General features: G+C 39.8%; 1 protein-coding gene across 3 annotated transcripts in view; it reads right to left on the bottom strand.

The window, feature by feature from the left end:
* Positions 1 to 15,465, bottom strand: part of ZFAT (zinc finger and AT-hook domain containing) — a 127,279-nt gene that overhangs the window by 70,215 nt on the left and 41,599 nt on the right. For all 3 annotated transcript variants that reach the window (XM_072410633.1, XM_072410635.1, XM_072410634.1), the window contains exons 4-6: positions 8,567 to 8,824; positions 5,563 to 5,739; positions 2,726 to 2,879 (exon numbers count right to left, since the gene is read on the bottom strand). In XM_072410633.1, coding sequence (XP_072266734.1) covers positions 2,726 to 2,879; positions 5,563 to 5,739; positions 8,567 to 8,824 — 589 coding nt within the window. The remainder of the gene's footprint in view (positions 1 to 2,725; positions 2,880 to 5,562; positions 5,740 to 8,566; positions 8,825 to 15,465) is intronic.

Here is a 15,465-nt window from a genome sequence, read left to right as displayed (position 1 = left end):
ATTGTATAGTTATTTTTGATTATTGTAAATTGATGAAATTGATCTTGAATTATGAAAGTATTTAATATGATTATTATACTTAATTATTACTTATACTTAATTACTTGTAATTGTAGCATTCAATTTATGCCCCTCAGGAAGTGGTTGAAACCCATTATACACGTCAACCAATTGAGCCTTTTAAAACTGAATTTTATTATTTTGGGTTGCCTAAAAAGTCCCAATATTTGAAATACATAAAATTTTACTTTAGGTTAGAGGAGTAGCAAGACCTTTGGGTGTCACTTTGATACTTCCCCCAACTTCTAGATTGTAAGTTTCAAGGCAAGGTCCTCTCCTCCTGTGTCACTGTCTGTATCTGTCTTTCATTTTCAACCCCTATTTATTGTACAGGGCTGCGTAATAGGTTGGCACTATATAAATTCTTATTCTTATCTGCAACAAAGAAAAATCAGGTCTCCTGCCCTGCCAGAGAGTGATGTGCTGCGTAGCAGAGCTGCAGAAATCTTACAATTGCTGGGACAGAAGTACAAATACATTGGCAGGTGAAACATTCACCTTATATGTAGTTCAAATATATATTTAGCCATTCGCTGTAGCTCAGCTTTAACAGGCACCGTGTCCAGCTGATGACACTTGGCAGCTGACAGCAAAGGCTGGAAAACGCTGTGCCAAAAAGACCGAAGAGCTAATTTAAAAAGCACTTTGCAAAATTGCATAACCCATAACAGCTGATCAGGTATTAGCTTTTATTAACCCGACTTGCAGCAGACTATTAAAGCTAATGCTATCTGCACTGCGTTATTAAATTAACTGCAGCCGTGTTGAAAAGCGATGACGGAACATTAATCCTTTATAGGAATATACCTGGGAGATCCTCCTGCGTCTGTCTAATGAAGTTTACCCATTTTATATGGCAAATACATTTTCTTTTTTTTTTTTTTTTTATTCCCTCCTCCGGTACTTGCTGAACTTCCTAATTGTAAATCTAAAAGTTCCAGGTGCCCGGGGAGTAGCTCTGATTGCTGAACTATGTGCAAGGCTCTAATCTACATCTAAGTGAAATTAAAGCAGCTGAAATTTAAACCTCTCTGGAGAACGAGCTCTCAAATCTGGTGCGAAATACAAGCTGCTCTGCGCCAGCGACCGTGATTACTTCACATCAATTCAACGCCTGACAATTCTGCCGCCAGTCAGTGAGACTTTGAGGTGTTTCATCGGTTTACCTTCAACTTACTGGTGTTAGATTAAAGCTATCACAGCCAAACGATAGCAAATAAGTTGTCTGGGTGTGGTTCCGTGCTTGGGAGACATCAGGTGGAATTAGAGGTGTTTTGTATATCACCCTGTGATTCCCCTCAAAGGATGATAGAGAATGACACTCGATTTTCTTTTTACAGCTGCCATTCAGGCTAAACAGGAACCAAATAGGAGAGTGTATTGGTACTTGTATATTGGTATCCTGTGTAATTCTTTCAGATCCATGCAGTATTCTAGGATTATAGAACTCCAGCATTTTGCCTTTCTGCAGGAGCTTTCTTAAAGCTGACTTAAACTTAATTTTTTTACTTTACATAAAAGGGTATAGAAAACTCCATTTTTTTTTTTCAACACCCCTTTTAAGTCTTGTGACTGAGGCGATCAAGACTGGATGGGAGCACAGAGCCTCTCAGGATACCTACATCATGCACCCCGGGAGGCTCCTTATGCACGCTCTCGGTCATGCACAGAAGGGGCACTTTTCTACTAACGGGAGGGAGATGTCGAACTCACACATTTGCAATGAGAGCGTCTCTCTTTATTTTCCCCTTTAAGATGGCTACATCACCCGATCTTGCACCTGTGATGAGAGTCAAATTTTTAATAGATTTTGACTGCTTGCTGGGGCATTTACAGAGAGATTTAACATGGCTTCCTGATTTTGCTGCGCCAGACATTATACAATAGGAGCCAAGTTGTTTATTCACAAAGGCAGGGACAGCTATGCACGACTAAGAGGACATCACAAATAACTCCAAATTTAGGAAGTCAGATATCCAAAGTAGAGAGATAAAGTATGTCTTCCCTTCCACAAGCCAAGAGAGAGTTATTCCTTATGCTTTGGGGTCCAGACTGCAGTCCTAAGAAGTATGAAATAAAAGTATTATTTCGTCCTATTTATATTCATGTAAATTAAATGAGAAGGTAACCCTCCCAGTAGAAAATAGGATGCACAACAAGGGCTGATGTCTCCAGCCAGGAGTTCGGATTAACTTTTATGCAATTTTAAGCGCAGCTGTGCTATAGGAGCAGATATCATGTTTGACCCTTTCCTTACCAAAATTAACCAACCCTCCTCCTCCACAAATATATATTGACCAAAATCTACTGGTCATTTGTTTGGGTTTGTTACCATCCAGTGCTGCAATAGATGGGCCTGTGCATTACAGCCTCAAAGATTTCTGTGGGATTTTGACCAAGGCAAACTGAAATCTTCTCATAGAAGTCTATGGGGCTGTAATGTGTAAATGTGTCTACCTGTGCACACAGAAAAAAACTGACAGCCAATAAATCTTGGTAAATATACCATCTGCAGAAGGGAGGACATTAGGTTTGGGAAAGAGGAATACATGATAATTGCATTTTATTTGAAGATGCAGTTATGCTTTAAAGGTTTACTGGTTGTACAAGTCCTTAGACACAATAGAAACGAGAAATTACACAGGAATGGGAATATCAGTGCTACCTGCTGGAATTAGTAGACTGTTCCTGGGGGACTTGCTGGATGGCGTACTCCTGGTAACCCCTCTTCAGGCTCTGCTCGGGCTCAGCTGGTTGAGAGGCCACTTCTGGCTCAGCCGCAGGAGCTGCCGCTTCGACTGGAACTATTTTTGTTGCTCCTGCCAAATAAATACAAGCAAAATGATGTCTAATGATGTGTGTCAGACACAGAAACATCCCTCTACTAGGGCAGCAAAACTGTATTAAATCATAACCCCAGCCATAAAAATAAGGTAATAACTGGCCTATTAAAAAATAAAAAAAGGGGTTTTTACACATCAGATGATTTTCACCCAATATGAACGGTCAGGATTGTCTCAGGTGAGAAGCCGACGTGTACAGTGGCCGATAAAACATCGTTCATGGATCTGTCCTGACAGATCAATGAACAACCGACTGTGAACAACCGATGTACAATTCAATGTAAAAGAGCACAACTGGGTGCTGCTCACTCCCCCCACTCCTCCCTCCATAGAAAAGAATGGTGCTGTGTGTAAAGCATTCGTTCATTCATCTGTCACTCTTTTTGTGGCTGGAAACAATCAAGAAAGATAATTTTCAGCAACACAAATTAGGTGTGTGTAGGCAGCCTAGGATTCACTTTCTATACAAAAATTTCCTCTACAGTAATTGTTTTTCTGCTGCTAGGGATTCTTGGTCTGAGGGTCAACATCATTCAGCCTCCTTGTCCCAAAGCCACCAGTAGCAAAGTAGCGCAGTGATAATGGAATGGTTCCCTCGTTGTGCCGCTTCTTCCACTGAAGAAGCCCCAGCTGTGCAGAAGCTGACGAGAGGTAGTACTTACACTGATCGCAAGTAATTATATTATGCACATTTAATTATGTATTAATGATAAAGTTGTGTCTTTTATTTGTGCATAAAGTTTAAATGTTTACTTATATTATATATATAAGTTATATATATATTATTATAAGTTATATATATATTATATTATATATATATATATTATATATATAATATTACCCAATTTAAAAAAACTGAAAGTGAAATTTTGTGTTAAACATATCCCAGCTGAATCAAAAAGTAATTACAGTTCCTAATCTGGGCGAATTTCTATATAGAAAAGCCTCTCCCCTACAAAAGAGTGTTGCTTTCTGCGTGGAAGCAGGGATATTTTTGCAAAAAATATACTTTTGTATTAACATGTAACTAAAGATCAATTTTAATACTTGGTGACCTCGAAGGGCTTTGTTGCAGAAAGGAACATTCTTACCTGTCTGATCACTCACTTCAGCGGTCAAAATCTCTGAGCTGCACATTGAAACTTTGTTTAAGTTCCTGGAATATCCAGCACATCCTCACTTCTCCTGCTTTTGCTGTGAATGAATGAACTCCAATGGTTGACCGGGGGTTGGGTCATCCCAGCCTGGCCAATCAAAATGGCTAAAGATCAGAATGAGGAAGAATAGAAGGAAAAAGACGGCAGCACCCAAAATGGAACAGGGACAGTTGAGTTAAATAATTATACCTAAACTCCAAATTTTTGCTTTACTCAAAAGGGTAGACAACTTTTTTTTTTTTTTTTTTTTTACTAAAGAAGGGAGTGCAGCACTTACCCTTTACTGCAGCGCGCACCATAGCAGCGATAAAGGAAAGAATGGGAGTGCAAATCCTCCCTGGATTCCTATGTCATGCCTCCCAGAAGGCTCTTGGCTGCTCCTTCTGGGCATGCCTGATCACCTTTCTTTAATGAAAAAAAATGACGATCTTACGCACTCTTCTCGCAGCGAGATCAGCAATCTTTTTTCCCCAACTTCGTCACCCGATCTTGTGCCTGCTCAGTACTAGACCGGGTGATGTATGAAGAAGAACTCGGAAGTAGAGCAAAGAAGATGGCGGCGCCTGACGCTTCCTTGGTGTTGGGACAAAGAAGGATACCTGGACGACGCAGGACACTATGGACGAAACCTCCAGATGGATCGACAGATCTGCCGGATTAAAGGTAAGAGTGGTTTTTTATTTTGACTTTTAGTTCTGCTTTAATGGGGCTTAGTTCTGCTTTAATGTTCCCCACTGCTAGGGGAATTCTAACTATCAACCCAGCATTCCCAGGGCCCTTTTTGGTCAGGTGCACCACCTGGCACTTTTTAGTAACCACCCAGCTGTTTTTGGGTGGTTATTAAAAGGTTGGATCACACTATAGGCGCTGCCCCCTCCTACAGCTTCTTCCCACTGTAGGTCACTGTAATGGATATATAGAATCTCTGCAAAAAGACCACTGCTTCCACACAAAGAATATGGACCTGGATCCTGAGGAAAACAAATACTGCACACGGTTTTGTTACATTTGAAATGTATTCAACTTATTTATACTGACAGTTCCGTTAGGCAGTGCCTAAAGCTCCTGGTAAGCTTGCTCACCGTTACCATGTTAAATGTTGAATGAGACAGATTACCGCATTGTAGACGGAGATACCTGGAGGTTCTACAGAGACTTATATAGTTGTAAATGTTTCACAAAAAATACAGACAGAACTTCAGCAAGCCAGCACGGCTGGATTTATATTTCATGCAATGTTTTTAAAGCTCCTTCCAGGCATAAAGGGGGTATGGAGTACCATGAGCCTTTTCCCAGAAACACATCTCACTAAGAATTGTATTCCTGCTGGTAGAACGAGACAGCCGTACAGCAAGGTAATCTGTCTGACAGCAGTGTAACCTGTAATAAATTCCGTACTTTTCAATACACAGGCTGCCTTGGCAATACGTTGAGATAAGTAACTTGTTGTTGGCTCTCTCTAAAGCTTTATCTCGAAAAACGCATGACACGGATACAGGTACCTGGAATAGCCTCGTGTGCAGTTAAAAGAACACGGATGATGGGATTTACTCCCTGGCTCTTCTCAGCTTCTTTGGACTGTAACGTCTTTTCTGCTTTCTGAAGACGGGAACGCTTTGGTTGCTTTTCCTTCTCCTTTTCATAATCCGGCAGGATGAACTTCCCCTCAAAGTCATTGCCTGAATAAAGAAGGAACAATAAAACCCCAAACATTATAACAAAACCAAAGCTTAAAAAATGAATAGACCAGTAAAAGGGAAGAATAAAAAAGAAGAACCATTTTCACAATAATTCTTCCTGCTATTAGGTGTTACCAATGATATTTAAAGCACATCCTTTAAACCCAGCATTCTGATGTCATTACAGCAGTCTGGGCTCACAATACTACTGCACTATAGGTTAATTAGGCCAGAGTACTAACCTCCGAGCAACCATGCTACCCAAGATCACTCTTTGGGGGAAAGAGCGCTGGGAAGAGCAGGATGGACGTGCGCTGTCACTGGAGTGAAGGTAAATACAAATTTGATTGCTTCAAAGATGACCCCAGAAATAAAGAGCTGAGCTTTTTATTTTTTGTCCTAGGTGCCAGATAGTGCTTGATATGACAAGTATTGATATTGGTAATGTTTCACGTTACAACCAGCAATCGAAAGTTTTGATTTTGCCTTGCACTGGGAAATCTACTCAAATCTAATTGCAAGCTCTCCATGTGTCAAAGGGATACCTAAAATGAGTGATACTGAAGATATTCAATTGGGATTCACCAGATCAGGACTTTCCAGCATTCAGGCAAAACTAAATAAAAGGCAGCTACTGTAGCTGTAGCCATGTCCAGGCATTTCTAGGATACCCTTGTGACACCCTGTGATATTTTTTCTTCCCAGGATACCTATGTCATACATCCAGGAAGGCTTTGGCTGCTACTTCTGTGCATGCTTGATCTCGGTGAATATTTTCCACTAAGGTGAAAGAGATGCTGATCTCACACATGCGCAGCAAGATCGCCTCCCTGTTTACGTTTACAGTGTGCTACGTCACCCGATTCCACACTTGTGCAGTCGAGATTTGGTGACGTAGCAAGAAGACTGAAGAAGATGACAGAAGGTAAAGAATTTCAGGACAGCGCAGGACCTCACCAAGGAAAGGTCCAGCGCCATCGAGGGATCTGAGGGATTAAAGGTAAGTATGATTGTTTTTCCCACTTTAGTTCATTTTTCAATGGACATCTTAGTATACATACATTTTTGGACAATCTGTCTAATGACAATTAGATAACAGCTTCAGCCCTCCTATACAGTAGTGATTATGTATGCCTCTAAAGATTGATGTATTTCCTTGTTTTATTTACAATCTTTAAACTTTAACTGATAAGCATTTTATTTTCTCTGTTGCAACAATAAATCTTCCTAATGAGGATGTACTATCTGATCTCTGATGGTCCGTTTGGGGAGCCCCTAAATGAACTGGACACTGCAGATATACAGGAATAGGTGTCCAGTACAGGGGTGCACATACTGGAAGAATATTTTTCAGGAAGCAACTCAAGACACAATTTTCAAGACACTGCTTAAGCACAATATAACTTCTAAATGTTTCCTATAACACAGTAAACTTTTTGAGTGTGGGACCACTTTAGGAAGAAAGAGGGATGCCTTCTGAAAACCTGTTTTCATTGTAAGCTTTGGTTTAACCTCCTTGGCGGTATTCCTGAGTGTGGCTCGGGGTTAATTTTCAGTACCAAAAGCAGTAACCCCGAGCCCCACTCGGGGTGGAATTTCAAGGGAGTTTTAAAGCTTACCTGGTCCCCACATGCCTGTTGGGTCCTCCAGCGCCCAGCATCTGCTTCCACTGGAGATGCCCGCCTGACATCTGCGTTCCCAGCATGTGACTGTTGAGGACATGAGGCCAGGGACGTGCGAGCATGCGGATGGGGGGGGGGGCGGGACTGTGTAGCTGGGAGACGGAACCAGGCGGGAAATTTAAAATAAGTATTTTTAAATGTACCGCTTAAGGTTAAATGCTCTCATGGAATTTTAAATTTGGATCGCATTTTACAGATGTGCCTTGACATTGTGGTGTGGTTTCTTATGCAAATTTGTACAATAAAATCTTGGACAGAACACTATCTGCTTGGAGTTTGCAGGTTCTACCTCCGGGTACTCCGGTTTCCTCCCACAGTCAGAAAACATGCAGTTAGGTTAATTGGCTTCCCCTCAAAAAAATGACCTTATACTGTGGTAATGATATAGGACTATGGTAGGGACATTATTTTGTGAGCTACTTTGAGGGACAGTCAGTGACTTGACTGTGTACAGCGCTGAGTAATATGTTGGTGCGATATAAATACTAGATAACACTAATATTAATAAAAAACCTCTTATTTTATCGGCGTTGTTAAAATTGTGTGCTGGGAATTATTGTAAGGCTTCGTATATTGTCCTGTACATCTTACGCCTTGTACTAGTTTTGAACTGATCCCACCCGATTATCCCATTCCATCTAGATCTGATCATCCACATATGATAGATTGTAATAGTGAGGGGAAACTCATGCATACTGACAGTAGCTGTCAGACAGGGTGGGGTAAAAATCAGCTGTAACTGTATTCCAAATAGTGGAATACCAAGATATACTGAATATATAGACCATGCAGTCCTCCATTACTATTATAATCCTGTCATTAATACATTATTATTCAGCTATAGCTCCATTCACAGCTGATTCTTTAAAATCCTTTTTGCTTTTCTGAAGACACGCTAGTTGAATTTTTATAACCTCTAAATTAAATTTCAGGTATAGATGTCCTTTGTTTGATAAACGCTGGCAAATATTGACACAAACATATTAGAGTTGCAGCAGATAAGGCGTCTCGCTGCACAGATATTAACAGTCCACAGCGACATAAACCTCAGCAGATGGTAAAAGTAAAAAAAAAGTGGTGATGAAACCAGAAATGGTTTCATCAAAACAGTTTTATTAAAGTGTCTTGCATTGGCCTGGTCTCACCTTGTGTGACATCCTCGTCATCATTTAATACAATGATGCAGATGTGTTTTTTCAGCTGTCGGATGTTGGAGAAGGTTCGGCTGCATTTTCGGCACTCCAGGTTCTCTGGTACCGGCTCGGAGGAGAGCCAGCCGTCCTCTGTTTCCGGTTTGCCATCTTGGGCAACACTTCCATTGTTCTCTGTGGGCTCTTCTTCTGTTACAGACTTCTTGGTGGAGCCTTTTGGTCGCCCTCTCTTTCTTTTCTCAACACGCAAATCTATATGGGATAAAAAAAAAAATGTTATTTACTAAAACTTATGAGTACATTCAGAGCACAGGGCTCCAACCTTTCTCGGTCACACTTACTAAAAAGAATTACACAAATAATTACATTTTAGTGCATACAAACAGGATAGAATTCACATTTTCCATGAAATTTAATAGATAACATTCTGCCAAATACCTATGATGTCAAGCACGTAAAATTGGAAATGCCACTGAAAAGCAAAATATATTCCGATACTTAAAAAAGCAACAATATAAAAACTTTTACAGCTTATTTTAAAAGTTTAAATAAACAAAAAACGTCCCAGCAAATTTTTTCAGTCTGGCCTGTATTAAGATTTTTAAGTATTTATATAGTGCCAACATATTACACAGCGTTGTACATTAAATAAGGGTTGCAAATGACAGACAGTGACACAGGAGGAGAGGACCCCGAAGAGCTTACAAACTAAGAGTTGGGGGAAGCAGCATACAATAAAAGGGGGGGATATGGAGTGGTGGGAGGTAGTGAGCGTTTCAAGAAACAGAATATAGGGTGGGGAAAAAAATGGGACAAGGAAGACCATTCTAGAGAGTCGGGGCAGCTCTAGAAAAGTCTTGGAGCCGTGTGTGTGATGTGGTTATCATCATGTTATCATGTGAGCAGGGAAGTCATTAGTAGGTCCTTGGAGGAGGGAACAAAGTTAGAGGGAGTATTTTTCTATAAGGTCAGAAAGGTAAGTGGGGAAAAAACTGTGGAGGGTTTTGAAGGCAAAGCACAGGAGCCTGAATTTGATTCCTGGAAAAAAAGAGAGCCAATGAGAACTACAAAGGGATGCAGCAGAAGAGGAGCGGTGGGAAGGATGGATGAGTCTGGCTGCAGAATTCATGATGAACTGTATAGGGATACCTTATATGTGTTTTTAGCTTTTCACATATATATGGAGCCTGGGTAAGTATCTGTTCAAATAAGTGTGGGCGGAGGACAGAGCACCTTTTCTTTAAAAGAAAAAAAAACATGTCTTGATTGGATAACATTTTAAAAACACTTTTCTCCCTGCTTTTAAATCAAACACAATCATCTGAATGGAAAAAAATAAACTTCAGGTAGGTAAAAGCCAAGTTCTATCAAGTTGAGTTCACTAAAGACAGTTCAGTTTTTGAAATCTTACACAATGGTAGGCGTGAGCGTGAGAGGGGTATCTTATTGCATTAACAAAGTCTTCTGCAGGTGGAAATTTTACAGAAGATGTGGTTTTCCAGATGTTGCCTCCAAGATCTTTTGCAAAAAATCAGACAACTATAAGGACCAAAAGTGCAATGTTAGACTTAGGAAACTTGATGCACCAGATGAAAGATACATCATGCAGACTACCCTTTGCAATCCATTGGCTCAGAAATTGTAGGAACCAAAGGAACCCTGCTACACCCACCTACAGTCCAGCTAAAGTGCCATAGTTTTGACATTCCTCAATGACAGAAAAAAGAAATTGCTGGAAGTTGACCAAGTAAAAATGGCACCATGTACAGTGATGGATGGGACAGGAGGGAAAGCAACAATATACTGCTCAAAGACACAGATTCATGTGGCTTTCCATTTCACTATACTACTTTGCCCTGGGATAATTGGCACTATATACACTGCCGTACTTCAGAAATCTATGCGGAACCAATTGCACATATACTCTCCAATGATGTATCCCCTTCTTAGAAAGCCTGTCCTTTTTTCTACCATATGTAATACTCTTCGTAAATCCCCTGAGAAGCCTGTAGGTGAAACGTGTCAGAATGTGAGACGTTATACCCACATAATCTTTTGCGATTTATTAGTTTAGGGATTTCTGTATGGATACATGGTCTTAGCTCTCAAAGTTTATATGGGAGTGACCTAACTGCTTGCTTTATCTATTTGTCCTTGATTTAATACACAAGTTTGCCGATTTCTGCTCATAGCCACATCAAGATGTCTTTCCATATTTAATTTAAAGTATTTAATGCATGCAAATTGTTTGAGATTACCAATGGGGATTGTAAGAGAGGATTGAACATATAGTGACAACAAACGGACAAGATGCATGTCCAACAATGGGGAAATGTTAGAGAAATGCATTACATTGTAATACATCGTATTACATTCAATACAGTTATTTTGTATTGAATGCTATATAAAATAATTTAAAATTCCTGCCGCGTCCCTAGAAGGGGCTGTACGCGCCAACGTCACCAGGAACTCCCAAGGTAACGTCAGCGCACTCGCCGAGGGACAGATCGAGGAAGAGGACGCAGCCAGGGGATGACTGGAGCCTGGAAGATGCAGATGGGACCAGGTAAGCCTTTGTTTTTTACTTTTTTTTTTTTTTTTAACTACCCAGAGTGTGACTCGGGGTTACCACTGGGGAGGTTAATTCACTCTTATGTCAATGCTTTGATTCCTGAGGAAGCCATATTTGCGAAATGCGTCAAAGAATTTGGGACTGAATGTGTAATATTTGTACATTGGTACATTTGTGAAAAAGAAAAAAAAGATGTGTTTCATATTTTGTTTTAATAAATATTAGTTTTGTTTAAAGATTAATACGATACTGTGAGCCTATCAAGATGGAGCCTTAAAAGTCCAGGTGAGTTTACAAAAATCTGTTCTCTTACAATCAGTTTAGATATGGTACCTTTAGACTATAAATATTACTAAAATTACTATTACTATGAATTACAGTAACATTGCAGTGCATTTACACAATAATTTCCCTTCAAGGCTTCCATACCTAGTAAGATTAACATAAAATAATAGCGAGGGATCTTTTATAACACACAGCTGAACTTCATTTGGCAGCTAACACAGAGCGATAGGCTGCAGAGCAAAGTAACAAATATTAATTATCCCACTTTATTTACAGAAGAATTTTTACATGCAGAGATGTGAATGCAATTAGCGGTTATTACACTTTCAGCAAATCGTGTCATTTGATTGCACTGGGTGGTTTTTTAACCTTTTAACGAATACGATCAACGTTATGCAAAAAGTCTTATGATTAACTTAATGCCAGCACTTACGAAGTGTTTCTATTTGTAGCTTCTCACAACTACATATATGAATGGAAGTAAAAAAAGTGGATGTAAAGTCCCACTTTTAAAAAAGCCGATTGAGGCAGGTGGTTATCGCAGAAAGGAATAGGCAGTTCCCTTTTGTAATAACTGTTCTTGCTTGCCTGATTTCTGTCCAGCTGTCAAATTGTATGCCAGGGAAACCTTGCAGTCCTGGCCTTCCTTGAGTGTACCGGGAAGCAAGTTACGTCATCCACTGGCCAAAGATCATCTTTAGGAAGAAAAGAAGAAGAAATATGGCGGCACCCTGAGATGGAACGAGGATAGGTGAGTAATTGCTTTAATAAGGGGTATCATAATGCCTAAAACACAATATATGAAAATATGGTCTAGCAAACATGAAAAAAACATGACAGCAGCATCTGAATTTTATGTAGCAGTAAAATATCAGAAGGTGTGCTCAATACACATTGTAAATTCACTGAAATCTGTTTTCTTCCATATGGGAGTGAAGGTAAGATGTATTAGCGGTCATAGACATTTTATGGTACATGAGACCACGGTCTCACCTCCTATCTACCTCACATTGCTGTCACTGATAGAGGAGGGAGTTAATAACAGAAAGTGCTTGTCTTTATTAACATTCACCTGCAGCAAAAGATTAATGTATACCCAGCCGTGATCCATGTAGCTCATTTATTACTACTGTCCATACCACCACTGGCTACAAGGGATTACAGCCGTCTGTGCCATGTGGCTTACTATAGAGATTTGACAGCGGACTGAAAAATAATAATATGGTCAGCGAACCTGAGAAATTTAAAGGGGAATAAAGGTGTGGGTCAATTTTATCTAATGTTGTACTCTGGGATGATATATTAATAAAATTGAAATCACATGGGATGAGTCTGTTTATTGTTTCCCCCCTACATTGTTTATGATGGGTCACTTGCTCCTATATTATCTTTTGTGTATTACTCTTGGCCACCAGTGTTTGGCACAGTGTCCTTACACTTTCTATTAAATTGCACAGCCCCTTTTTTAAAAGCATTTTGTAATATCATTTTTTTTTGGGATACCAGTGGATGACACTGTGTTCAGGTAAATTGCATAACAAACTATACCAAACAAACAAACTAAAGTTTCAGACAGAAAGTGTTTGTTACGCACTTTACTTGAAGACACAGCACCAACTAGTGGTGTGAACCAAGTATAAACTAAAAAAGTTTTTCCAATCATGGCATTATAAGGTCAAACCTTTCAGTTTAAATTTGACTATATACATTATGTGTCAAGGCTGACTAATAATGTGATGTATACACTGACAGGTATACATACTACAGGTGGACTTTTAACAGAAAAAAGTAATTGTAATTTTTAAATTCCCAAAGTACATATCTGAATATTTTGGCAATTTTCTTAAATTATATCCAATCTCACCCTTGTAAGAAAAAAAGCTTTTTGGTCGTTTTTAAGAGAGCTTGTAATGGCTGTAAACCGTGAGAGTTACCGAAGATCTATTAAACAAACCACCCATGGATTGTCTTTGTTTCAAGAAAATGTCCCTTCAAATTTTTCCAAAGAAAGCAAAAACAATAATCAAAAAGGAAACTTTAAATAAAATAAATGTATAGATACACAAATACAAAAATACTTAAATAAAATATTAGTAATAAAAAAAAAACACTAAATAAATTCTATTTTAACCTAGGCACTTCAAGAAGTACAACTGGAAATATTTGCTTGGAAAATTTTAAGATTGTTCTACCCTGCTCTGTTCCTCCACAGTATACCTAGCCACACAACTTAACATTAGTACTGCATGGGTGGTTCCATTTATCCCCGCCTCCGCGGAGCTCCTTTGCCATTTTCCAACTAATCCTCCAATGAATGTTTTTATGAATGTCTAGGATATGACCATGATTAACATTTTTTGCTAATTGAAAGACAGATAATATATGGACAGCCATTATTCTTCAATTAACTATGCTAGATTTTCAAGACCCGCTTTGGACAGAGTAGAAAGTAATTGATGCACATACTTCCCTGCATAAACCCTCCTTACACATCTGATGTAAAAGACTATGAGGGTATCTTTTCTGCCAAAAGCCACAGCAGGGAGAGACACAAATACAGCTAGAGCTATTCATAGTGCACTAGGCAAAATAAAACGTAAAGTGAATATATTATTCCGAGTACGCAAAAGTCATACCTAAAACTGGGCTTGATAAAAAGAGATTGAAATGAAAGCTTTGTATAATATAGTGAACAAAACAAAGGCAGGAAAGAGAAGGTATTTTTCGGCAGCTACTACTACAGAGGATGGGATGCCTCCGGGCTCAGACGCAGCACCCCAGAGAAGACGCAAAAGGCCATAATTTCCAGGTCTAGCAGTGATATGATCTGGGGGACAGTGACTGACAGCCTAATTAGCCGCTTTGAGGGTGGGCATCTGACAGTTCTTCTGAAAGTTCCCAGCCAATATTTGGTCTCTGTGGCTGCCCGTGAGGTCAATAGCGGTGATATGGCTGTCACTGAGACCTAGCACAATGCTTGGCATCAATCATGGCTCTCCAGCCGATCAGGAAAAGTGTTTAGAATACAAACCGTATTGTCTGAAGATTTGAGTCTATGCTAATGAAATGCAACAAAGTTGCAGGCATATGTAAAACCGCAAACCAGGCAAACAAAAACTGCAGTTCTGCTATATAGACTTTTAAAACATGAGTGCAGAATGTGCACTACAAATTAAATGCAAATCCAAAAGAAACTGAACCATTTGCACCACCCACCCTCGCCACCAATGCAACGTAAGGCTCCCCAATACATGTGATCTGGATTATCACCCTACAACCATCTGTTGTTGATTTCCATAAACTCAGGATGATATTTGCATATACAAGAGAACCACTAAAGAATACTGGAGAGCTCTGTTCAAGGTTTAAATCTGACAAATTAAGCTAAAAGAAAGACTTCTGCTGGTGATGTTCTGTTTCATTAGCACTGGAATTACCAGGAAAGAAAAGAAAAGATGGTATCACTCAGGCAAGCATTTTTCTGCCTCTGACCCAGCCACACTCTCCCTCCTGCCTCTGACCCGGCCCCACTCTCCCTCCTGCCTCTGACCCGGCCCCACTCCCGCCTCTGAACTGCCTCAGTCCTGCCTCTGACCTGCCCCACTCCCCCTCCTGCCTCTGACTTGACTACTACTTCTGCTCCCCTCATGCTCCTAACCTGACCTGCCCTCCTAATGCTTCTGGCCAGAACCACCCTTTCCTGCTCTGAATCTGACTTTCCCACTGGTGGTTTGACCTACCACCACCCCTTATCTTGGACTTAAAGTCTTTAAAATGTTGCTTGAATCTTTTATTCCCTTTTTTAAAAAAAAGAAAAAAAAAAAAAACATTGAAAGTTTGAAAATATGTTGTCAATGCCAACTTGGCTTTTGAATGTACAATCTTGCCATACCCCAAATCCTTGAATTGCTGCTTATTAAAGTCAATGGCTTCGAACACCAATGCAGCCCATAACGTTGGACCTTTGGGCATGAGTACTAATTAAGGGTCTTCAAAACAAGCAAAAGTACAGGTAAGCATACAAGGGACTTGCAAA

The sequence above is a fragment of the Pyxicephalus adspersus genome, chromosome 5 (assembly GCF_032062135.1).
Source record: "Pyxicephalus adspersus chromosome 5, UCB_Pads_2.0, whole genome shotgun sequence".
NCBI classification, from domain to species: domain Eukaryota; kingdom Metazoa; phylum Chordata; class Amphibia; order Anura; family Pyxicephalidae; genus Pyxicephalus; species Pyxicephalus adspersus.
The sequence above is the reverse complement of the archived record's forward strand: the minus strand, read 5'-3'. Positions and strand labels throughout refer to the sequence as shown.